The 27,205-nt window shown below is 41.6% G+C and overlaps 2 protein-coding genes across 2 annotated transcripts in view; one reads left to right on the forward strand and one right to left on the reverse strand.

The window, feature by feature from the left end:
* The window catches only part of LOC117807167, a 44,942-nt gene that overhangs the window by 9,256 nt on the left and 8,481 nt on the right, over positions 1–27,205 (reverse strand). Inside the window, exon 4 of the mRNA XM_034676259.1 lies at positions 10,186–10,317. The gene's annotated coding sequence lies outside the window, so the exon portion shown is untranslated. The remainder of the gene's footprint in view (positions 1–10,185; positions 10,318–27,205) is intronic.
* On the forward strand, positions 1,437–26,796 carry nat8l (N-acetyltransferase 8-like). Its single transcript, XM_034676260.1, has 3 exons — positions 1,437–2,001; positions 3,580–3,744; positions 23,994–26,796. Exons 1-3 carry the CDS (start codon positions 1,698–1,700, stop codon positions 24,359–24,361), a joined length of 837 nt encoding a protein of 278 aa, XP_034532151.1. The 5' UTR covers positions 1,437–1,697; the 3' UTR covers positions 24,362–26,796.

The following is a 27,205-nucleotide window of genomic DNA, read 5'->3' on the forward strand; positions in this document are numbered from 1 at the left end:
TAACTCTGTGGCTCTATGGTGGGAGGAGGGGGGAGGGGATACCTTAAGGAGGAGGGAGTGGGGGTGGGTGCTGCCTTATCAATAGCAGGTTGCCCCTAATGATCCAGTTCAAACTAGTTCTGCTTTACATATGCGACGATGGCTCTAAGATTAGACATAGAGATGCAGCTCAAACATTTTCTTTCTGTAAACATGAGCTACATATTTTTGGGAGAACTGGAGGAAGGGGAACTTTAAAGCATTATTTAAAAAGGTGATGATGCTGTTTGGACTTTGTGGGGGGGATTTTAAGAAGGTAACCGAAACAAACGGCATTCATTTCAAATAAAACTTTTAAACTGATCCCCTGATCATTGTGTTAAAGCTCTCTACATAAAAGTACACGCAAAACATGGCAGCACTTTGGTTCACACAAGCCAGAGTCTGTATAATCATAGTCGTGGTTAATTGAAGGGAGTGTCGGGGGACAACAAAGAGCCGTATTTAGCATCACCGACAATCAGAGTTGCAGTCGTGCGTAAAGCCGGTGTCATCGTCCCTGTAAGATGTTTGTTGCACGGTGCGAGTCGCCGACAGGTTGGGTTAATGGGCGGAATCTGACGCGCAGTTAGGCGAGATGTAATCGCCGTGTTTGGAGTGATGTGTGGCAGGAGCAGGGCGACAAAGCAGAGGGAAGCCGTGGAGGAATCACTGCAGTGCAGCAGAGCTGTCAGTCAAGAGAGGCAGAGGAGGCTGCACGGCCCACTGCGAGTCTACATCCAGTGTGCGCACACGCCAAAAAAAAAGCAAGATTTAAGGTTTTATATTATCTTTAATGACGATTTATGACAGAAAGTTAATCTATTTGGTTGTCAGGGTCTTACCCAGTCCCTCTTTTTTACTCCAGCCTGTATAACTGCGCAACAACCGAACCATGCGCACATATGACGCATTTAGGATCTTTGACAGTCTCAGCCGCTACATCTATCTTTTTCACACCGAGTACAATAATAACAGTGCTACAAATGTATCAAGCTATATCTAATTAATCATAAACAGTGATTTCTTAGCTGCAGTCACCCTGTTACTGCATGGGATTTCCTCCAGTTTGACGCATCGCCCCCGCTTTTACCTTGCGCCCCCAGAGCTGCGTATCGAATCCTTTACAGCCAAGGTAGGCTATCTCAACAAACCGGGGATCCTCCTCATTGAAAGACTAAAGAATGAAGAGAAACCTGTCCAGAAACAACCTCTCTACGCAATCTCACCATCACACCCCCTCCTCATGGGTCCACATCCTCAGAAACACACACACACACACACACACACACACACACACACACACACACACACACACACACACACACACACGCCTGATGAGATGCAGAGAGAGGGACCGAGTCTGTCTCTCTCCCTCCTCCCCCGTCCATCCATCAGCGTTTAACGGCGCAGCGCCTCCACCAATCTGTGCAGCGCGAGGACCACCCCAACCCCTGAACCTGAATCTACCCGCCCTGCGCGTTTATAAATACAGCTCCAATCACACCGGCAAGTCTTGGTCGTCAGAAACGCTCAGGGTTGCAGCAGAACATCCCCCTTCGTCTCCTCCCCTTCATCTTTTCTCTGTTTTTTAACAAAACCTCACGCATCACCCATTTTTCACACCCATTCTTCCCCCTTTTTTCCGAACTGTAGTTGTTTTTCCTGCGGCCAGTTGCATGCATTGTTCGTCTCCCAAAATGGTTTGCGAGACTAAAATTGTTGCGGACGAGCACGATGCTATACCTGGGACCAAAAAAGAGTCGATCATGTGGAGCTCTCCTCCGTCCAGCGCGGCTCTAAACCCGGCTGAGGCAAAGGATGTGAGGAAAGATGCGGTATTTATCCGCGAGTTCGAGTGCGGGGATCAAGAGGAGGTGCGGCGCATTTTTTACGAGGGCATTATGGAGAGGATACCCAACACGGCGTTCAGGGGGCTCAGGCAGCAGCCCAAGACTCAGTTTTTATATGCTCTTCTGACAGGTAAGTACCACGTTACCTTGCATGATGCTGGCTTCAGACCTACTTTTATATTAAGGCTACATAAAACTTATGCGCAATACCTAACATTAATAATGTATGATTATCACTTTTAATGTCTCTGTTGCGCTTCTCTTTAATGTTTGCACCCTGAGCTGATTAATCTGAGGTACTTGTCTTCAATGCAACACAAATATAACGTTTTCAGCACTATCCGGCCCCGCAGGCGGTGTGTAGTTAAGTTGAAATCTGTTGCAGCACACACACTGAGCCCTCCCGGCTCCCTTACCGCCGGCACTTACCGGCATGTTGCCCATCATGCAACAAAAGGCATGGCCGGGCGCATGGTGCACGTGTAGAACCGACGGGCCTGCTGCTGCTGATGTGATGACATGCCGGTGCCGTGAATGAATGAGTGAATGAATTTGAGGATTGGCCCACAGGGTGCGCGCACGTACTCAAAAATAAAAAAAAAAAAAAGGGAAAAAAAAAAAAAGCCCTTGCACATCCCAACACACACTCCCACGCAGCGTGCACACGCCCCCCCCCTCCCCTCCGCCTCTGCACAGCAGTTTATGCGCCAGCTATGCGCCGAGCTCGTTTGGCTTTTGTTGATGTTTGCGCCGCAGATCGAAGCCTTGTGAATTATGACGCACTTTAAATTCAACCACTACACGAGTCCACACAGTTTGAGCGGGAAAAAAAAAGTGTGAATTGACCTTTGTTAGACTCATAAAAGTCACCAAACATGACAACCCTGGCTGTGAAACACACCGAAATGAACCCTGGAGTGGGTATGCATCCGTGAAACTGATAATTAACGAAACATCCTGTCGCCTCCTTCATGTCAGCACTGATGGCTCTCAGCCCTGGGGTGTAGCGGAGTAAACTAACTCCTAGTTAATTGCATGCCACGCAACAACATGCTATGCAGCACCCAGCCTGCTTGTTTATGTTCCCATTAGCGCCCCCCAGCGTCACATCCCACTAATTACTCCAACACACACTCAGGTGGATATTCACTACTAACATGCAGACTCTCAAGTTGTTCCCCTTACAGCTATAATGTGCCTTACTTCACAGTTTGATGATGTAACTTCACTGCTATGTGTGAAACTAATCCTGATTTCTCTCTGTCAAAATGTTCTCATCGCACTCGCTTAACAGAATTGTTGTTAATGTCTGAAGGTTCTCTGTCATCCAGGTCATGGTAATCCAAAGCTTGATCCGTAAGGCAACTGGATTTGGTAGGAATTCTTGAAGACGTTTTATCACCTCTCCTCCAAAAGGCTTCTTCAGTCCTGACCAGACTGGGGATTGGGACTTGGATACACGACTTTTAGAGGCTTATAATTTCTAGCTCTCCCCCAGTCTTTTGGAGGGGAGGTTGAAACGTCTTCAAGAATTTCTACCAAGTCCAGTTGCCTTACGGATCAAACTTTGGAATTGTTGTTAATATTTATGAATGTCACTTTGCCTCTCTGTCTTCTGTGTCTGTTTGGGAATCGAATTCTGCCAAAATCAAACATGTGATTCTCTCTTCTGACAGGTTTCGTTTATTTTTCTTCCATTTCTCCATAGTAATGTGCTTTTACGTGACCAAATCCGTCACGCTGACCTGCTGTGCGCCTCTCTTTCTCATGGGTGCACGCTACTACTACAGCAGGAAAGTTATCCAGAGTTATCTGGACTGTGCTCTGCACACGGACATGGCTGACATAGAGGCTTATTACATGACACCCACAGGTAAGACAAGGGAGAAATAACATTCTTTTTAATGCTTTGTGTCGCTAATTAGAGAAAGAGATGTCTTGTTTGTTGGCAGGCAATGCTCCACCACCAGTGTTGATTTCACAAGGACATTATGGGGATTTTAAAAGCTTAAAAGCACCTGGTCCATACTTGAAGAAATAAGGGCTTCAAATCTTGAAAGACTTCATGAAAGGCATTGAAATTGTCCAGAAAGTCTTCAGGCTATCCAGAGGCAACTCATCAAATATGCAGCTCTTGTCTCCTCTCTACCCTTGTTTCCCACCCCTCCTCCCCATCTCTTTCTCCTCTCCTTCCCCCACCTGCTTCCTCTCCGTGCTCCCCTTGGTCTCAAGAAAGAAGGGAAGGGAGGGAGAAAGGAAGGAGTAGGCATTGCATCACAGGGCTATCGATTGCATATGAAAAACTGCTGATACACTTTCTGCAAGAACACTCGGTGACATCAAGGCTCATTTCCTCCGCTAAAGCCTCTAATTGGAAAAATCGATTGAACCCTAGTGTCATGTCAAACTATTTATTCTCCCAAGGAGTCAAGTTTAGGACCGGCCCACGAACACATCACATATTTTTACACATTCCTCATTCGCTGAAATGTCTTGAACACATTTAACCTGGAACCAATCAGTTGGTATAAAAAGCAGGTTTCAGTTAAGCCACTACATTGCCTCCTATTGTCCCCCCCCCGACACTGTGCCCTCTGGCTGTGTAATCCAGTGCATGCACAGTTGCAATTTAGCATTCCCATTATTACCAGCGAGCTGTGATGGTTTAGAGGGGGTCAGGCACTGCTGCCCTGTGACAATGCTAATGATTATAACCATGCAAACCAAATGGGCCCAAAGGGAGGGGGGGGCGAACACCTGGGTACCAACGTGAATTCCTCACAGAGAGGCACCTCATATGTCACTGCCAGTTTTTAGTGTGTGTGTGTGAGAGTGTGTTATGTAATGAATGCACAATATTGCATGGCATTACAGAGTGTGTAATCTTGAGAATGCAACAGGGTTCACAGTAGAAAAATTATGTAACTTCAAATGGCCTGAAACTCTGCAGAATGAGTGATAGTGTCTAAACAATGTTTTCTACCAAGGTTGGATCCGCTTTTAGTTACTTCAAAAGACATTTTATATTTTCATAGTCTGTATTTTCTGCAGCTAGCTAGAGTGGGTGGAGATTTACCTCTGACCTTCTAGTCTAACAATAAGAACTCACTGAGTAAACAGTCAAAATTGAGCATGATTATTCCACATGGCTTAACGTGGGATCACAGAGCTTTCGGGCAAACAATGTCAAATTGGTTTCCAGAGTGTGGCTAAAGTTAGCAGAGCTAGCACCACCAGCCTTTAGTTCTCCTTGCAGGATAACGTCCACATGCTTTATCTCTTTACACATTTGATACATACAACTTTATCTCCATCTACTAGATCAAAATACTGCCAAACAGCAGCATGCAGCAACATGACATCTGTCATCTGGGCTTGTTTACATACAGGTAGTAGAGCATTATAGCATTAAGGCTATAGCCATTAACCTGCACTACATGTGCTAACTTAGTGTGCTTTTAGTCTGCTGTCCAGTTTACACTCTTGTAAGTCGGTAACTTGGCACAGCATCCATGATAAACATCAGTAAGGTGTACAGCACAGATTAGACTTGTTTTGTATTCAAGATGAACTGAAGTGTCATATCAATCAATCAATCAATCAATCAATCAATCAATCAATCAATCAATCAATCAATCAATCAATCAATCAATTAGACTTTATTTATAAAGCGCTTTTCATACATGACAAGGAAAAGATCCCAGCCCCAAACCCAAACCCACCCCGCAATCCTAAGGTTAAGAACACAATATGCAACAATAGTAATAAAAAATAAAATAAATAAATACAAAAATAAGTTGCTTAACAAACTGAGGAAACACTCCCATGATATCTTAATGAGGAATCACTGGAGGCAGAATAAGATGTTAAAACTCAACACAGGAAATTAAAATCACCAAAATAAAATACATTTCTAAGATAATAAAACACTAAAATATTAAACCATTAAAAGAAAATAAGATGCTATACTTAAAATAAATAAATAAAATAGAATAAAAGTGACTAAAATTTGAACTAGTTAATACATAAATACATAAATAAATAAATGAATAAATAAAACTGTTATAGTTAGTTAAGTCAGTTAAAAGCAAGACTTAAAAAGTAGGTCTTAAGTTTGCTTTTAAAATTGTTTATGCTCTGTCAGATCATAGTCACTAATTAATATCAATTCAAGTTGTTTGTAAGATGTGTGTCTTTGAGGGCATGAAAACTTCTCATTCTCCATTTTTCTGTTTTTTAAAACAGTTTCATATCAGTGTTTATAGAGTTGAAGTGAGTAGGTGTGTTGGATTATGAACAAAAGCATCAATACATATAAATGTATTTGATCTGACTCAGCAAAAAAAAAAAACTTAAATTGGAAACACATAAAACTGAGAGAGAGTGAAAGTGAGGGACGAAAGAGGAGGAAAAGGACATCGTTTTGGCATTCCTGTAGTGATTTTTCTAAATTAGTTGAATCTGAATTGGATAAAGTCTAACAAGTGAGCACCGAGGTAATAGAGAAGGATTTAGCTGGAGCCACATGTCCCTGTACACATGGAGCGACTACACCGATCAATACTCTTATCTCCTCCGTGTGTGCTGTGATCACTCACTCTGCTGTCTCCTAAGGCCAGCTGTCACCTCTTTCATCTGTCGTATAATAGTGTGTGTGTGTGTGTGTGTGTGTGTGTGTGTTGTGCGAGAGGTTGTAAAGCAAAGTGAAGGAACAATGATTGGGGGTATAAATGTGAACGGTTGTTGAGGTGAAACAAGCAGTTTTTCCTTAATGAAACAGATCCTGAAATAGCAACATTTGTACGAATGAGTTGATCTGTGTTGAATCAAATTAAGGGAAATCGATTCTAACTTTAAACAATACTCAATATTCTTAGGCTGCGCTCAAAAAGGAGAACAGAAGGATTCTGCACGGCTCTTAATTACTAAAAAAATCAATTATTCAAATTCAGCAGCCCGATGAAGGTTTGACAAATTAAAATTGATGCAGCTGAAATAGCATCTGCTGGAACGAGTTTATTTGAACACTCAGACTCCTCCTCTTTCCATCCATCTCTTTCTCTGTGTCCTTCAATCGAAGCGATAAACCAATAATGAGTCAATCTGCCGATCAATATTTCCACCAATGGCGTGTTAACAGCTACAGTGCACTTGCTAGAAGATGCTGTAAATGAAGACGAGACTCTAATGAAGATTCTTTCCTGCAGAAAAGTAAAACATAATGTAATTAGCCGTCAAGCCTTTAGCCTTGTGCCGATTCCTTCATATACAATCTGTTTATCTAAATGTTGCACATGTTTGGTTATCTGCTTAGATGATGAGCAAAACATGTATACAATTAGGCCCAAACAATCATCCTGTCAGCCTGTGTGGACTCCATTTGGTGCATTGGGCGACCAAACACAATAAATTAGCTTTAAGCGTCATTAAAAAAAAAAATTTAAGTAATATTTTTGGGCTTTTTAGCCTTTATTGATAGGACAGCTGAATAGAGACAGGAAATGTGGGGAGTAGAGAGTAGGGGTGGACATGCAGTGAATGGTCAGCCGGCTGGGAGTCGAACCAGCGACCTCTGCGACAAGGACTATAGCCTCCATACAAGGGACGCTTAGACCGCTAGGCCACCAGCGCCCCCTCTAAGTGTCATTTTGAGCACTAATTTTGTATAAATGAACAATTTAAAATTTTACTATGTAATTTTTTTAACCTGACTTAACATGTATGAGTGTACACCAAAGATTTTTCTGATTCTTTAAAGACGTGTAAACAATCCAGCGATAGCTAACAAGCTAACTTTTTGATTTGTTTATAAACTAAAAATGTTAATCTTTATTTCCCTACTAAAAAAATGACTTTCACTTCTGATTACAATTTTCAAGTGAAACCAACAAACACTATTGCCCCGTTAAAAATCAAATGCTATGTGACCAGTGGCGTGTCCAGAGGGGTGGCCCAGGGTGGCACTGGTACCCCTTGAAATCCAATTGTTAAAATCTATAATTTGGGATGAGTTAAAAGGCTGACAGTAGATTTCTTTATTAGTGCCCTCAAATGTGACTTTGAAAAAACATCTTTTGTAAGTCCTTAAAGAATTAGAAGATTTATCCCTCTTTGTCATGGGGTTTATTTTAAGTCAAAAGGAATATTAAAACTGTTTAATACTTTAATGAAAGTAGGTTGTGAAGACAGAAAGGGTAAATGTTATTTATATGTAAATGCACTGGCCACCCCTGCCTAAGTGAGAGCCTCAGTTGGGCCACCCTGGTCAATAAGTACTGGACATGCCCCTGTATGTGACAATGATTACCTATGGTGCTATTTTCTGGGGTAACACAGCTAGCAAAAAGTTTATTATTAACGCAGAAGGAGAATTTGCAATAAACAAATCGCAAAAGTACAAATTAATCCAAATAAGTATGAAAAGTTACTCGACATAAACAAGCAATCATTTCTCGCTCAGCATGGTAACATTTGAGCTGTTGGGTGGAGGCTTTTGTGACATGCCCCCAGACATTTTTGATGCAATTTTCAATTTCAATATTAAATTGAAATGATAAATTTTAATAGAAATGTAATCCAATCAACTTTAAAGAAGTAGCATTTCCCTTTAAGTTGATGAGCAACTCAATATTTTTGCTACTTAATCTACCGCACCTCAGTTATGAAACAGTAGGTGCATTTCGACCAAGAGTTCCGGGGTCTTTTAGCCCCCAGAACTACTTTCCCCTGAACTAAAAGGTTCCTCTGCCCCCATTGTTGTCTGCGTTTCGACATGGGCTAAAGTCCTGGGTAGATTGTGCAAATCAGGTCAGTGACGTATGGAGAAAAAAAATTTGATTGAATATTATTTTGAAATCTTAATAAAAAACAAAACTAGTATGCATTCCCAGGAACTCCCTCTGTGTTTCAACAACCGTGTAAACTCTACAAACACTGTAACGTTCAGCCGAAAGTCCCAGGACCTTTGAAAATTCTACCCCCCAAGCAGGAGCTTTTTAGGGGGGGAGATTATCTACCCCTGAACTAAATTTAGACCCTGGTTCCTTCAGTCGAAACGAGCGTAATTCAGGGGTAAAGTTCCTGCGATTGAAAAACGCCTAGTGATTTAAATCTGTGTTTCCAAGATCCATGTTCAAAGTAGGGCTTTAGAATAAATCACACTTTCTTTATTATCGGGTTATGAGTATTTGTAATAAACCCATCGCAAAAATCTGACTTCATCACGTTAATAATGAATGACGGTTTTATTAATAGTTAATGCTTTCTCACTGGGCCATTGCCATGTGTTCACAGGGTTTTTGACGCTTAAACTAGCCACCAGTTAACCTCAGATTAACATGTAACAAACACAGGTAATGTATAAAACATTTAGTCCCACAGATGGACCTAAAACTTACATTGTAGCTAAAATGCAGTCTTCAGTCTTGTTCATTCATCATACCTCATATCTTAGTCCCATGATTGAATATTGTAGTCACACTTTGTGAGTCGTGTTGGATTCATTGGCACCTTTTCCCCCCGTCGGCACCTTTCTAATCAATCCGGTGCTTATGTAAATTTTCCGTCCTCTTGCAGGAAATAAATGTGTGAGTTATGACTGCCCTGACCCGTCATTACTTAATCCTGCAGAGCTGAAACAGAAAGACAGATATTGGGATACTAAAAATGTGATTCTGGAAAAGAAACCAACTGTAGATACAGAAAGAGGGAGATTACCCCTCCTCTTCTACTCCCTTCCTCGTGGCCTCACTGCAGGTCGCTCTGAAGCAGCTCAGTGACCAAAAAGTGAGAATAATTTAATGAGGGCAGCATTAGACACTGAGCCAAATCCTCCTGGCTGCAAGTGATACCCACTCAGACATACAGGCTGTTTAATGAGGCGTTATGACCACTGCAGGGTCTCACAATGCAGAGGGTATTATAACACCTGCCAGTCATTGTAGCTCTCGATGTGTGAGTCTGTGTCAGTGTGGATTACATGCTTAGAGATCGGCTTCTTCCTCTATACCTGCTGTGCTTATTTTAGCTCTGAACGGCTGATGGAGAGCGAAAGAGAAACTGTGTGAGGTGCTAGAGTGCTGGAGAGAAAATGGGGGCATCTGAAGGAGGAGTGTGCTCCTCCTTGGCGATGATACATGTGAGAGAAAAAGAGAAACAAACAGCTGAGCACAAAGAGAAGAGACTCTCCTGGTTGTGTTTCTGACACGACGGCGGAGCTCCTCACATTAATAAGGCTTCCTCCTTTCTACCCTCTCCTCCTCTATCCCTCCCTCCTGTTGCAGTTAAAGTCACAGTTTCCTTTCCTCTCTCCTACCTGTATCACTCCTCCTCCTCCTCTTCTTCAACTCTATCTCTGGGAAGGTGCAGGGGAGGACTCATCTGGGTTATCCATCATTCTGGCACAGAGGATGTGATATTTCCTCCCAGCCGGGCAAACAGCCTCAGTCTGGAAAAAAACAGAAAAGCATGATTTACTGTTCGCTTGTCAATTTAGCAGCAGAAGAGGACAGTTATATTAAATCACGAACAAGCTCATTTTGATGCTCAGGTGCCCAGTGTTAAATGTGCACTGATGTAAAGCAGTGGAGCAGTATTTAGTTGGTTGTAATGTTAAATGAATCACTGAAATTGTGTTGACATAAAAGAAGATGGACTTTTTTTTGATTAGGGAGTACATATACAAGTCTTTTGGGGAGGAAAACATGAAAAAACATATTTATAAATGAACACTTTTAGCTAATTTCAGAACTATTTCATCATAAAATTGAGCATAGTTTGGTTTTGGGCTTTATTAGAACATTTTAAACATTGCCTAGAGCTCTGAAACACAAATATGAAATTTAAAATCATACTACAAACACATTGCAAGTAATGTATCGTGAGTTACCCTGCAATTCCCCCCACTTGTTTCAAGTTAGCGTTACATTAGAGGTAAATACATTGTTCGTATATAAACAACATTTTAAAAAAATACTTAAAAGAAGTTGTAGTCTTGGTAGAAAGTCACTTTTGAATAACGTGTTTGACATTGGAAGATTTATGCCGGTTTCTTGAATTAGTTTGGTGTGAGGCTCGACTCCACTCTCGTGTCCCAATATGAAGTCACAAGCTAGTGGCTAGTTAGCTTAGCATTAAGACCGGAAACAAATGCTACTAAGAAAGGAAGTGTGTTTCCAACATTTCAAACTTTTCCTGAAGCTTTGAGGCAGCACTATCAATCAGTCATCTTTATTTATATAGCGCCAAATTACTGCAAATGTTATCTGGAAACGCTTTACAAACAGAGCAGGTCTAGACCGTACTCTATATTATATTATTAATAAAGACCCAGCATGAAGACAGGATAAGATCCAGTCCCGTCTTACAGACAGGTCTCAGTCTGATCTCATCTTAATCCACCATGAGCAGAGCACTTTGCAGCATTTAGCAAGTTACAACACCTAGAACACTATCGCTAACGCTGGGTGTTTTTTTACCCGATATAATATACCCAATAAAAAGTACTTGTCATCAAAATATGACAACACATGACAAATAAGAGTAGTGTTCTTTTATTTTAAACTGTGCCATGTCTAACAAAATGAAAAAAGTGTATCATGGGGGGACCCGAAAAAAATGCTCCAAAATTACTGAAAATTTGGAATTTGGGACCAAAAATGTCTAAAACAAAAAATGATGAAACTGGAAACTTTGTGTTTGGTCCACCCATTCCTGGGACATTTAAGACTTCCCTGGTGAAGGAACAGTCTGGGTGAAAATCACCCGAACACATGCCTATTGGAAAAAGCGGGTTTTCCAGTAGGGAAACACCCACGCCTTCAAAGACGTCAGAGTCGATGCTGAAGCTACCCTGGGACCCATGACACTCAGACAAACATGTAAATGTGTTTGCTAGGGTGAAAATCACCCGGCGATTGTGTTCTAGGGTTAACAGGCAGAAACCTCCAGCAGGACCAGACTCATGTTAGACAGACATCTGCCTTGACGAGTTAGGGTTGGAGAGAGGGATAGAGGGAGATGAAGAGAGAGATGATAGTGGTGAGACAGATAGTAGTAGTTCTAGAAGCACAAGCAGTGCAAATACAAAACTTCAGACATCAATTGACCTCACAGACATGTTGATTCTCAGATAGCTAAAGCTCCTGAGAGGAATTTTGGTTGTGTCAAGCATGAAAAAGCTGTAAAGACATCAGCTCTTATTGCTGATTGATTTATTTGCTTTTATAGCTCCAATAGAGGCGCCGGTCCATTTCATAACCAGCTAATAACTCCTCCCTGGAGTTTTACCTTACATCACAATCATATTGTTATTTATTATCACAGAGTGCTTTCCATGCCTGAGTGTTTCTGCTGATCGTATTCTGTACACTGAGAAAACTGAAGCACGAGCCTGTCAGTTTCGCCGTACGCTGAATCTGCATTAACATGTGCGTCATTTGTTCTACACTCTGCTGAAATCAATACTGAACAAAGACATTCAGTGGAAAGAGTGGATGAGGTGTCAACAGCAGGGATGTGCAGTTTCTCACTATATTCACTCTCTGGTGACCAATCACAACGACTGATACTGAGAGATGAGCTTTCTAAAGCCTGTTATTGATAAGTGAGTGATAACTCCTTATGCTTCATAGATGAACAGTGGATGGTTTTGATTTAAGGACACGTATACTGTGCCCAGGCCTAGATTTTGAAGCTAACGGCAGCAGTTTTTGGTGTGGGTGTGGAGCCTAGCCTGATGACCTTTGACCCTGAGGTGGCAAAGGGAGAGAGAGAGGGGGCTTCCGCAGCAGTAGCAGCAATAATAGTGGCCACGGTTGCATGATGTTTTGTAATTAATCCAAATTAAATAATTCGGAATTAAAGTATTCTCCTTCGCGTTTACATGGAAATAGTAATTCCAAATTGAGGTTTACATGGAAAACATGTTTAATCATCTTTATTCAATTCCGCTTAAGGTCTGGGGGTTAGGAAGGATTCTGATTGGACAGGGGCGGGCGTGACGTATTTAGGTCTACCGGAAGAAAACAGACTCCAGTTCCTGCTTCTTTCATTTTCGGTTACAACATGAAGACCACACAATAAGAACAATTTTCGCTTTGATTTTGATTATAGTTTTGAATAAGCAGCTCGACACAAACATACTGCTTCACTTTCCTCAGCTAAGGAGGAGAAGAGAGATAGAGGACCGGAGAAGGGAGGCGGAAGACCGGACTTTGGCGAATCAAAGCTGGTTAGTGCAATGGCTGCTCTATCTCAGCCCACGGCCACATCCCTCTCTTTTCATGATATCCATTTCTTCTAAGGCTCCTATTAAATAAATAGTCTCGGCTCGAGTCAAACGCTGGCTTCAGGTTGACCATCCTGGGATATGTGCCCGCCAGCGCAGACAAGGACAAGGGAACGAGCATGCGCAGAACGACCGGAATTAATTTAAAGCAGAATGAACGTATACATGATCGAGGAATTATTCAATTCGGATTTAAAATCAGAATAAACCAGCCACTTACTTCGGATTGAAGTTTAATTCAGAATGGTCATTTTAATTCGGAATTAGGTCATTTTTAATCTTTTTAAAGAGGATTTAATTTTTATTCTGAATTAAAAGTCTCATGTAAATGTAGCCAATGATAAACTAATGGAGCAAAACCTTAAACTATGCGTATCTGCATTCTTACAAACAAATACACAACATGCTTTTACAGGCAGGAAGGCAGTAAAACTAGTAAACACTAAAAACCCATGTCTCAGCAGTTACACCAGTCAATGCACACGTCCCCTATATATGTTGAGTGTGGCTTAGAGGCTAAGCTGAAGCTAAAGGTCTCCTCCAGCGCTCGATACACATGAATCTTTCATTTTCTGGCGCTGCACGGTTGTGTGTCCGCACTCACATCTGGACAGTGCGTCCTGTGTCCGACAGTCACCTCCCCTCTCACCCTCATTTGTCCGTGACGGAGGAGGAAACTGCTGAGGCATGAGTTATATGTGACAGGCCAATCAATATTCCCAGCATGCACTCTGACCTGAAGAGGAGGGTGTGTCTCTCTCTATGAGTGTGTGTGTGGGAGGGCATAATGAAGGGTGTGTGTTTTAAACGTATCTTTTTTTTCTTTAAAGAAAGGGAAATATCACACTTAGGTTTACTGGAATTTGCAAACATGAGTGTTATATTTGTCTCTATCCATGTCTCTCCTTCTGAATCCCCTCTATCCCACCTTCTCAGCCCATCTGGGTTTGGCAGATGGCTTGTCACCAATAAGTCTGGTCTTGCCTGAGGTTTCTGCCTGTTAAAGGGAGTTCTTTTCCACTGTTGCCAAATGTTTGCTCATGGTGGATTCATGTTGCAAATAATTTGAAGGGTACAAGCTAGGTTTGCATTTTTATTGATAACACATTAGTTATGATAAATATTGATTGTTTAAAGCTCCAGTCGTGAACTTTAGGGTTGTGTTGATTTTGACGCCCCTTCTGGAGAAAGCCGCAGAACATATCTCTGTACTGAACTGGTCCTGTTCATATTTGAGTCATGTTTTCTGATGAAATCTCTCATCCATCTTTATTTACAATGTCTAATGTGCAACCAAAATTAGATCTGCTGTTGGTAGTCGTGATATAAACATCATTTCGGAGAGAGTTTTCGAATGTTAACACTACCCCTCCCCTCTCTGCTCCCGTGGCCCCATCCACAAAAGATTGTTGTGCGAGTTCTATGAGGAAGTAGTGGAAGTAGGGGCCGCCACTCGACCAATCAGGACAGAGGGTTGGGGAGTCGCTATGATTGGTCCGTGATAACAGGAACGAGGGGAATAATAACATTGCTTGATACAAAGGCATTGGAAAACGCAGAGATTTTGCCATAATCTCAAATTACTTCACCCACAGATGAGTACTGATGGGTATTATGACCTTTTCTCCAAACCCATCAGAAAAAAATACAGTTTTTACACCATTCCTACCAACAGCAGCTTTAATCTTGGGCACTGAAATTTTTAAAAATGCCTGTTTCGGCTGTTAATCCTCTTGTCTGACACCTACCCTGTGTCAGGGATGATAGTTATATAAAATAACCTTATAAAATATAATTAATTTAGTCCTTGATGGTCTTGTTTGCTTTTGTCGGTCATAAACAGGCATCAGTATCGGTTTCAGTCTGTTTCATAGCAAGCTAAAAAAAACTCCTCACAGGAGCATTAACTTATCGATTAACTCTCCTGTTATGTTGCAGGTCAAATTGACCCTTTTAAAGTCTATTTTAGGCAATATATTCCTTCCAAACCAGCTAAATGCAGCATAAAAATCTGGGCAGCATGTGACAGAAGAGGTGTAATGTTAATTTGTCAACATCACTTAATTAAAAAAAAGAAAAATTCAAAATTGAAAATAAAATAAACAAAATCTATGTCATGTAAAACTATTGTATGTATATTGAGGTCTTTCAAATGTACATTAAAAAAAGTTTTAACATAAATTTTAATGAAAAATGAGTGAGTTCTTCTCATTGAATTATGATCTGTGAGAATTAAAGAACACCAATGGATTAAATCTGGATTTAAATGGTTAATAATGGAGTTAAAAATTAGATTAAAAAAAATGTATTGGGATTTTTTATTGGGCTCTGACACTTTTTATAATTAAATCTGCCCCAGGTCAAATTGACTCAGGAACATTATTGCTGTTCCAGAGAAATGAACATAACAGGAGGGTTAAATAAGCTCTAAATTATGTGTTCATCTGGCAGCTGCAGATCCTAGCTTGCTGCAGGTGCGATTAACATACTTTAAAGTTAAAGAGGTCCAAAGTGTTGCTAAAGGCTTTCAGGTTAAAAGTATTAATAGCATAGAACAACATAAGCGCCTAAAGACACAAAAATAATGTTAAAATCGACAGTTTGGAATGAACATTTTGGCGTCCAATTGTTGAAAACTTAAAGCTCCAGTGAAGAACTGTCAGTTTGTCTTGATTTTGGCATCCTCTTTGGTCAAATTAATTCCACTTCGTCCTGTAAGTTGTGTTTTTTAACAAAATGTTAAAAAGCAACAACTACAACAACAGAACCTCGCCCTGCAGCATTATTTTAACACTAAAATAAATCGCTTATTGGAAATCTCTGCCATGGAAAATGTAAAAATAGGCTGTTTCAGTAGCATGCAGGTTATCAACCCGACCAACACCGACCCTTACCAGTGCTTTTAGACTTGAATGAATTATGTAGAAATAATCAGTCTTGTTGCCGGTGGTCTTGTTTGCTGTTGTAGGTCATAAAGAGGCATCGCAGTCTGTTTAGTAAACCCATAAAAACTCCTCACAGCAGCTTTAAAGCTCATTGTATCAATGCTCATACAAGAGTCAAATCTCTTATTAGCTTTCCTCAGGGCTAACACCCACAGAGTGCTCTGGACAGCGCTGCGAGGCGTCGTCTAGACTGAAAGCATATCAACTGAATTAGCGCTCTAGGTTTTATCTGAAGGAGAAAAAAAAACAATAATCTTGTTAGAGAGCCTAAAAAATCCCTGTCTAAGCATGAGTGTGATTTCTTTTATGTGTTAACACTGGGTTCATATGAGCCAGTATTTAACTCTCCCGCCCACGAGCACAGAGGTTTATTAATATCCCTGAAAAGTAGTAAAAGAAATTCGATCCACTGCACTAAGAATACAGTAATCAGATTCTTAATCGTGCGAGAATCATTTTGAATGATATGCAGAGCTCATCCTCTCTTTCACTCTCCGCCATGATTTATTTCTCCTCCTGAGATCTCATCTGTATTCTTCAGGTTCCCCTCCCCCTCCATAATAATGTTGGATCCTCTCCTCCTCCCACCCCCCGTCTTGTTCGTATGCCCTCGCAGCAATAATGGATCCTTTCAGGCTCATCACTATTACTGTTAACGCAGATGCCTTGCCTCCCTCCTCCTCCTCCTCTGCTCGCTCTTTCTGCAGAGCGGACACATGAATGATCTTCTTCATTGTACCTCTTTCCTCTCGTTCTCTGACTCCTCTTTCTGAGTGAGTGAGCTCATTTATTCGACTTCCCGGCTTCAGTAGCACACTAAAACATGGTCGGTGCACTGTATTAATACTGCATTAAGCTCTAGTCTTCAGCCATGAGCAGCTGGAATGAAGCAACAGGGGTTTAGTGACTTCCTCATAAGCAAACAGGGGATGTGTATCTTGGTCTTGTCTTTTCTGTAGCCTATTTAGATTAGGTCTCTAAAATCAATTCATCTTGACATGCAAGACCAAGCAGTACCTCCCTTATGATTCTTGAGAAGACTGTCTAAAGAAGAAGAGTTAACCAAAGGCATAAAATGTCATAAAACACTGCCGTCTATTAGCATAAATACCATGTCAGACAAACAAGGCCAACACAAACAATTCCCTATTTTTTCACACAGAAGCAGAGTATAACTAAGAGTAAGCTAATCTGAATATAGTGCCCAGATGGCTGTTTTTCCTCTCCCCCAAAAACTGTCAGACACAAGAACGTCTCCATCCGTTGTTTTTCTCATTACAACCTGCCAAACTCCTCACACAGACACCCAACTACAACAAGACAATCTTGGAGGTCCAAAGAAGAAAATCTGCTTTCTCACTCTGACTCTAACTCGCTAAACACTTCCTTCAGTCTGCCTCGTAGAGAGAGTAGTAATACGTATTAGTAGAGCGCTGGTTCACATCATTTTTCCAATGTACCAAAGCTATCATCTCAGGCAGTGGATTGTACCTTTAAGGATCTATCCAATTTACCCAAACTCCCAACCCTCCTAACATCAATGGTCACTTGTTGGTTTGAATCAAGCGGCAGCCTTCAGTGTTGCAGAATGAAACCAATGCCTAGGTGCCGACGACTGCAGTTTCTTGAGTGTCCACTTGACCCTGGCTCCAAAAGCTCAGGAACTTTGTTCAGTACTGTGGTAATATGACATTTTGACATCAGAATTGCAACAACTGTACTGTTTAACTTATCTGTTTTTTAGATATGATGGGTAAGAGTTATGCAAAATAAGGTTCTGTTTACCAGACAGCAAGGTTATATTCTCAACTCAATCTCTTTGCTGGTCTCTGGTCTAACAGAAAGTTAGTTGGAGTCAGCATCAGCCTCGTAGAGATAGTAGTAATACGTATTAGTAGAATGCTGGTTCACATCATTCTTCCAATGTACCAACGCTATCATCTCAGGCAGTGGAGTGTACCTTTAAGGATCTATCCAATCTATAGTCTGTATTAAGGAGTCTTTCCAATCCATACTGCTCCCCATAAGGTTCTTTTACTGGATGAGGAAGACAAGTTGTTAAAAACTGAGTCTGTCAGCTTATTGAAAAGGGAAAAGGCTGGTTTGCTGCTGGACACACTTAGGGGGATAACTTTACTCAGCATCTACAGCAACTCCGGCATTGTCTTGAGCTAATTGCTCCACAAGCATGCAAGTTGTTATGGATGAGTTACAGATTTTTAGCTAATATAGCATGGTTACTTTTCTTACCAGCACTTAAAACTAAGTACCATTGAAGCTGTTTCAAGGCTGATGGTAGATCTAAACAGGAAGTCAAGGGATCACCAAAGTTAAACCAAAAAAGTGGACTTCTCCCAAAGTGACATGACTGTGCGCTAAACTTATTGTCAATCCATCCAATTATTTTCAAGACTCTTCACAGGAAACCACAAATGGGACTCTTGTGTTCCCCCAGAGGAGAAGTCTGAGAAGCACCAAAACACCAAAGATCTACCCTCTGGGGACGTTGAGTGCAATCAATCCAATAGTAGATGACTTAGCAGTGTTTCAACTTAAGTGGTAGCCTGATTCACTGACTTACCTACATTACTGTTCCAAAAACCATGGCTGAAAAGAAAGACCTTTAAAGTAGTCTATTTCACGGTCCAGATATCAAACTTCAGCTTCACTGGAGCGTCTACAAGTTCAGTGCCCAACCCCAAAAGGGTTTACAGAAGTTGTTGAAGTAAACAATCCCTCCTTCACAGTCCAAGTGTTTTTACAATTGGACCCCAAATTGTGACCCTCAAGCGAAACATATCATTTCTTTAACCCTCAAAGACCTAGACTGCTGCCAGTGGCTACTAAAAGTTTGATAACTTTTGAACCGCTAATCCTATCAACAAGCTTTAAAAACTCATCTTCAGTGGATATTCCAGCTTTCCATTGATACCACATTTGTCTCATTCAGTATATTCAAAATAAATTCAGGAGAGTCTGGCACCCCCAAAGGTGGTCTAGGCCACTCAACAGCACACGAAACAGTGTACCTAAAAGCACCACTTATTTTGGATCCAATGTTATGTGTCGGTTGCAAATCTAGAGCATCTTAATCTCACACAAACATCCTTCTGGAGCACAATGTCATGCCTCCTCCTCTAACTCTCTCTCCATCCTTTTTGTTCTTTCTGTTTCTTTGTCTTTTTTTATCCATCCATCTCCAGGAAGTGCAGTTCCCAGCAGAAACAATGATCGCTCATTTAATCTGTGCAGTTTAAAGTGCCAGATGCAGCAGATGTAAAGTTCCTGGAGTTGTTATGTCAGGAAGATTAGAGGTCAATATATCCAGCTCAGCTTTCACAAGAAAGACAGAGTCAGACGGGGAGGAGGGGCGAAAGATACGACATAACCCTGTTTTTTTTTGCACTTCTCGCTGTGCAATATGAATCAAGTGATGTTAATGAGACACAGTATTAAGTAATACACAGTCTGATAGGCAGATTGGTAGTTGGCTTGCGTGCCTTCCTGTCCTGTCCTCATTCCTGGCACAGGCTCAGTTCAGACAGATGGTCAGAAGGGCTTTATGGAAGTATAACTCCCCCCTCCCCACGCCGTGCACCAGCGTAATAATGCCAGCAGAGTGCCACATGAGTTGACACTGCAGCTCTGACATCTGTCTATAATGAAACATCATTCCATAGGATTAGTGATGGCTGCCAGATACTTAACCACTTACAACTTGTGGACAAACAATCTCATATGCAAACACTCCACTATGTAATTGACTTCACATTTTGATGTCCCCAACTGGCATCTACAGAAACAGTCTGGTTGCTCTTTTGGGAGGATAAATGACATTAAGTATCCAAATGCAAATGTAATCTGCACAGTCATGCGATTTAAATTGCTCTGGAGGCACTTGACGCAGATATGTTTTTGATCACATCCTTATTGCAAACTTTCCACTTCAATTTGCAAATTGTCCAGACACTTTGTGCAAAGTCTGATCTTTGGGCTACTTAGGTGGCAGTACTTCAGTGTCTTCTCATATATTGATCAAACACTTAGCTCCCCCAAAGAGATGAAACACCAGTTGCTGGAAGCAGTGGTGGAGCCATACAGTTTTGACTTGGGTGGCCAAACTGGGGCACTGACTATTGAAGGGTTGGCCAGGCGTGGAAAACATTAGGGGCTTACCCCAAACCTAGTAGGTGTACCTCCAATAATCACATCTACTTTAAATTATTTTTATAAAATCATTTAACAAATATTTTTATTTTTATTTTTGTAGATTTCTAACGTTGACATTAAAAATGTAACTCGACTGTCAACATTTAAATCTGCTGAACTGAACTCTTTAAGGACTCAAAATGAATGAAGATGACTGTCCAAAGTCTAAACTACGAAACTACTGTCTCTGCAGCTTGCTGAAACACAATAGCTGATTTGAATATAAGTAATGCCTCTGACATGGCAAATAGCCAATCATGTTTAAGAATTTCAGGGTGGCCAATCAGTTTTCAGAGGTGGCTGTGGCCACCCCTGGCCACTGCCTGGCTCCACCACTGGCTGGAAGAGTCCAGTGATGACATACAACCATCTAACTTTGGTTCCCCTGTTGCAGCTGCAGCACTACAACGATGACGGCTGTTTGATTCAGAAACAGAAGCCCTCTGAATCAGCTTAACTCCGACCTGCAGGGGCATCAAATCCCTGCTAACACACGGTGCTTGATGCTAATCGCACCGCCTGTTTGGTGTGTTTGTGTAATAGTGAGAGATTTATCTGAAATACAGGAGAGGAAGAAAGACGGCAAGGACAGAGAGAGCAAATACTAAGAGAGAGACAACACAGATTTTTTTTTTACTGTCCGCAGGTCAACCGCTGCCAGTCACGAAAAAGTCAGATTAACTTTATCTATAATAAACAGATGGCATTTTGTGTAACCACTGCCAACACATGTGGTAAATACTGCTGACATTGATGGAGAGGCTGTTTTGGCGGGGTGTTATGTAATATTAACGGGAGGTTGAGAGGGTCGTTTCCCTTGAAAGATTATGATCATAAAGGAAATTAAGCAAGGGCACGCCGTGCTGTGTTTAAAAGGATGCTTCATTATGATTCAAAGATAGTATGATGACGCAAAAACATTTTTTATTCGTGATGTTTTCTCTTGAGAAGTGAGCATTTTGAGGATTATATAAACAAAGGGATTTCAAATTTGTTTACCTCTTTTTCCTCCAATGATCTATTTTTGAGCTCTGACGCAAACTATGAGAGAAATACAGAAATTTCAGCTTATGGTGTTTGCAAGTACAAACACAGAAGGATAACAAGTTGAACATTGTTGGAGCTCAGTTTTTCCTCACAAACCTGAATTATTATTCTTTAAAATGTCATCAAAGGGGGAAAAGAAAGTAATCTACAAGCATGTTTAGTCCATGTCAAAGTGAACAGCTTGGACACTGCAGCAGGAATATAGATGTATATCAAACTGGAAGGTACTCTGGTGGAGGAGCATTGTCTGTGAACATTTCTCTACCTTGTTTGTTTGTTTGTGTATTAATATTTAGTGTGTATGTGAGTGTCTGATTGTGCTTTCAAAATGTAAATGTATTTTTTTTATCTCTTTGTGGTTTGAAAAGAAAGATTTAATTCCCTCAACACAAACCTAAACTCTCCTGTCCAATAAAATCAGTGTCTCTGCTCCGCTCCACTGTGAGCCCTGAGTGACCACTCCGTCATGCCCAAGCTTTTAATCAGCAGTGTTTCCCTGAGTGGCTAATGCCATTAAGCACCAGTCAGACTCTGGTCTCTGCCCTCTTCATTCATCTCCTCCCTGCATCTTTTATTCTATTCTCCCTCCTCTTGGAGCGTTGAAGCCATTAGGACATGACGCAACACGCTGCTAATGGGAAGAAAGACCGTTGGTTTTGGTTTGACTTTCTGGAGCCAAACACTCTCATTCAACCACTGCTGTCCTTACACTTTTCCATTCATACAATCATTTATTGTTAAGGCTAAATTTTGTTAAATAAGACCTTTGTAATTAGTGCTCCATTATTTATGAGCACTACTTCCTCTCCAGTGGCAAACCTTTACCATAGAAACAGAAATTTGACACAGTAAATTGGAGAACCCTTTACTATCCAGCCATAAAACACAATCTATTTATTAATTCCAAAAAGACATGGAGAATTTTGGAAAAGTACGGCAACATGCTCTCTACACAGAAGTTTGATACCACATCTATGTTTCTATTCTAACTATAGGTGCATTTCAGCCAAGAGTTCTGGGGTCTTTTAGCCCCAAGAACTACTTTCCCCGGAACTAAAAGGTTCCTGTGCCCCCATTGCTCTCTGAGTTTCGGCCGCGGGCTGAAGTCTCGGGTAGATTGTGCAAATCAGGCCAGTGACGTATGGAGAAAAAAATTATATTAAATAATATTTTGAAATCTTAATAAAAAACTAAACTAGTATGCATTCCCAGGAACTCCCTCTGTGTTTCAACAACTGTGTAAACTCCACAAACACCGTTACGTTCAACCGAAAGTCCCAGGACCTTTGAAAAGTACTACCCCCCAAGCAGGGGCTTTTAAGGGGGGGAGATTAACTACTCCTGAACTAAATTTAGACCCTGGTTCCTCCAGTCAAAATGCACGTAGTTCAGGGGTAAAGTCCCTGCGGTCAAAAAACGCCCGTGGTCTTGGTTTCACAGTAAATTGGAGAACCTGTGTTTAAAGGTCTCTACCCTTTACAATCCTGCCATAAAGCACAATCTATTTTTAAATTCCAAAAAGACATGAAGAATTTTGGAAGAGTACGGTAACATTCTCTCTTCATGGAAGTTTGATACCACATCTATGTTTGTATGCTAACTATGTAGCTACAGGGGCACCATTGGCCTAGCGGTTTAAGCACACACCCCATATACAAAAGCTAAAGTCCTTTTCGCAGTGGTCGTGCCTTCCCCCACTCTCTACTCCCCACATTTCCTGTCTCTCTTCAGTTGTCCTATCCAGTGAAGCTGCCAAAATATAACTTAAAACCCCTCCACCAAATCTGTGTAGCTACCAGGCATCAAATAAGTTTAGCATTGCACAAGAGTAGAAAAGGGGAACAGCTAGCCCGAAATAGCAGCTATTTTATAAGCTAACTAACTAACATACAAATGAGATAGTTAATCAACAATCTGTAGTTTTACTCAACATTATTTCATATGGACATTTGTAGAATTTGTCACCAATGGACAGAACCAGGCTAGCTGTTTCCCCTTGTTTCCAGTCTGTATGCTAGGAATCAAAGCATGATTCAATCCATCCTCCTGCATTGTTATCTGTTAAAAACAAGGCCAAACTCATTCACATAACCACTACAGCCTCTAAAATAATCGGTCTCCCCACACCAAACCTCACAGATTTAAACAACAGGGCCATCAGACGCATCGCAACCTTAATAGAACAGGACATCACACATCCACTAAATACCAACCTCATCCCACTCCCCTTGGGGCACAGGTACAGGGTACCGAGGTGTAGAAGGGCTCGCCTTGGCAAGAGCCTGATCCCTGCTGTTATAGGGACCCTGAACAACAGGCCTCACTGAACAACACCACTTTCTATGTTTGAGTGTTGATGCCTCCGTGGATAGTTTGTTTAGTAGAGTTGAGCAATGTAGGTTTTTTTCGTGAATGTCTTTGTCTTTGTCTGTGAAAACGCAGAGTGTGCTGTGAAAAAGAATTTCCCCAAGGGGACAATAAAGTCTAAAGGCTATGCTAACTGGCTTCCAGCTATAATGAAATATGTATGGCTGTCCAACACTCCCAAAATGTTGTAACTCTTGTGGTTATGCTGTATCTGAGTCACTCTAACTACCTAACTTAATCAAACTCCTTCTCTCTTGTCTCTCTCAGGCTCCTGTTTCTGGGTGGCAGTGCTGGACGGACGGGTGGTGGGCATCGTGGCGGCGCAGGGTCGTGAGGACGACAACACGGTTGAGTTGCGGCGCATGTCGGTGGACTCCCACTACCGCGGTAAAGGCATCGCAAAGACCCTGGGTCGTCGTGTTCTGGAGTTCGCCGTGCGCAACAACTACGCCGCTGTGGTCCTCGGCACGACGGCCGTTAAGTTGGCTGCCCACAAGCTGTACGAGTCGCTTGGCTTCCGCCGAACGGGCCAGAGCGAGGACTACAGGCTCCCTGGAATGAGCCGCTCGCCGCTGGAGAGGCTCTTCTTCCAGATCCGCTACAGCCGCTACCGCTTGCAGCTCCGTGAGGAGTGAGAGGTGACAGAGAGAGGGAGAGAGAGAGATGGAGAGGGGGAGATGGAAAGAGAGAGGGACAGAGAGAGAGAGAGAGAGCAAAGACCTTCCTTCACCTGAGAGCCCCGACCGCATCCTCTACTCTGACAGCTTTTATTTATTTTGTGTCATTAGAGATAACTTCAAGTACTTAACACTTCTACTTCTTCATCTTTAAAGTCACTAACGTTTTCATTACTATTATGCTTTTGTTGCTGTTGTTTTTGTATTATACTTTTTACATTTTAAAAAAGGACTTTGTTTCTTTTATCTCAATTTTTAAAGCTATTTTTGGTACCTCTATCCCTCCCTTTCTACTGTGGGAGCAAATTAAATTGGCTTTTGTAGACGACATCCAACCAGCACCCTGACGAGGCACCCACCCAGGCCCCTTTGGTTTCAGGATCATGTGACTCTGATCAATACCCCCTCATTACAATTCCCCAACGTCCTCTCTTTGCCCCTCCCCCATTACCTCAAGCTTTCCCCTCCTTCCCACATTCTTCTGATTTCCCCACAGCAAAAATTCAACAGACGGGTTTAGATACAGCTTAACGAGACCTTTGCATCTCGTTCCAGGCGGGTGGACGGAGCAATGGACTGGTTGGGAGGAGCAAATATGGCTTTCCCTGAGAGCAAAACGCTTTGGGGGAGCTTGTGATATACACACTCTCTTTGAGAAAAGCGCTGCAATGATTGCATTTTAGTGCTTGCATTGTGGACTGAGCTTGGTCAAACACAAAAACCATGTCATTTGGCCGTTAGCCAGTCTCTCAAGACACCATATTGAAGCACAGCAAGAGTGTGTTACTGACCCCCACAGTGAGAGAGAAGGATGGCAGGATGGTGACCGGAATATGGGCGGTGTTTCCTGCATCCTGCATGGATTTAAACCAACACAGTGCATCTTCCTCACGCACCCTGCTCTTCTTCTTCCTCACTCGTGATCTGCTTGGATTCCTCCCTTCCTTTCTATTGTTTCCTACCCTCAGTTAATCGCTGCTATCTCTCAAACGCTGAGGAGAGGGGAGAGGGTCTTTGATTGCTTGAGGTGACAGGAGGGAGGTATTTTCTCCCCCGACGGGTCCTGAGAAACAATATAGCTGCATGTCAGAGCTTTTCTGTGCGTGAGTGAGTGTGTGCAGAGTCTGTGACTATGTGTGTGTGTGTGTGTGTGTGTGTGTGTGTGTGTGTGTGTGTGTGTGTGTTAAGGCTATGGTCAAACATAAGACCATGTCTTTACAGAACAACTAATGTTTTTTATTTTGCGTTAAGAGACGCACACTTTCTTGCTATGAGTCAAGTGTTATCTTACAAAATATAAATACTTTCTATGTGTACTTAATAATTGTTTACTGATTGAGGAAGATAAATTCTAACATTTTGAATATGTTTACTATTTGACTGATAATTAGTAATTTTGTAACACACATATTACCACATTGTAATATGCAAATTTTATTGTCAAAGGTACGACAAACACAAAGTAGCCGCAACCTTACACATACCTAGTCCAGGTTATTGGGGAACAACTTGGGTAATACATACTAGCAATACCTGCAAACCTACTGTACCTAACTGAGCACAAATAGCAACTAATTATTTAAACCAGTGTATCGGCATGAGTGTTCCCCTTCCTTCATGTATTTATATTGTGTGTACAGCTGAAAACTCATGTAGCGAACAAAAGTTTCTCCCATTACACCCCTCTCCATCTCCATTCTCCGACCATACAACCAGCAGTAGATTCAGCCATCCACCAATCTGAGCCTAATTTGTGTCATTATGAATCATTTGTAAAAAGTTAAATATAAAGCAAAAAAAACAACCCAAAAAAATTATATAAGATAAAAAATGACCAAAAAAAAAAAAAAAAAAAGAATACAAATGTAATCATCATGAAGTTAGCAATGACCCTACTCTGCCTTGCCACCCTTTCCTTCCCTCAAATGTTGCCCTTCCCCCACTCATGAATCTGTCTGCAACCCTGGGCTAGACCCCAAAAACCTTCCATTTGAACCCTCCATTGACCTTTGACCTCCCCTTTCCCAGGCCACACCCATTCCTTCAACCATCTCTGCATGCGCCACAGAGCCTTGCTGCACTGCTTTTTATTATTCCATTTAAAGCTTGTTGGACCAACCCTAAGCCCCGCCCCTCCTCTGATGTCATCCAGGCAGTGTTTTATGCTCTGGGACAGGCTAGTGCGAGGTCAGTGATGTTTGGTCGTATGCATAAGACACAAAAAGTGACAGATAAAGTGTGTGAGTGTGTGAGTCTCATGATAAAACCCACTACGCCACAGTACTGCTTGGATGACATCACGCCTGCCAGCCAACTGTAGAATGCAAAAAGCAATGCAAGTGTGGCATGCCTCTGTACCCGGTGTGTGTACGGTGCCTGCCCTGGAAAAGTGTAGAAAACAATTTATAAATATATTATAAATACATATATATATTATAAAAAGAAAATAAGCTTTTTTTTTAAATGAACATATTAAAGAAATGTGTGTTTCTTTGTATGGAAAAAAAAGACAAATTGTAACATTTGCATGAAATGTGTCTTTGAATGCAAATATAAACTTTTAGGGGAGAAACTCCAAGCACATGGTATACAGTGGATCATAGACTTGTCATTTTACGATGGTTTACTTCATTTTAATCCTCGGTAGTCAAGGCAAGGATGTGAAATTAAAACCAGACACAAGCCAGTGCTCCCTAATCTAAAAAGGGTTTCTTAAATTTGAAAAAGGCCAGTGCTATTTGGATTTCTCTGTCACTGGGTAGTAGATTAAAGGAGCTAGTTTCCTTCCTTGGTCACAGTGAG

Source organism: Notolabrus celidotus, chromosome 23, assembly GCF_009762535.1.
Source record: "Notolabrus celidotus isolate fNotCel1 chromosome 23, fNotCel1.pri, whole genome shotgun sequence".
NCBI lineage: Eukaryota > Metazoa > Chordata > Actinopteri > Labriformes > Labridae > Notolabrus > Notolabrus celidotus.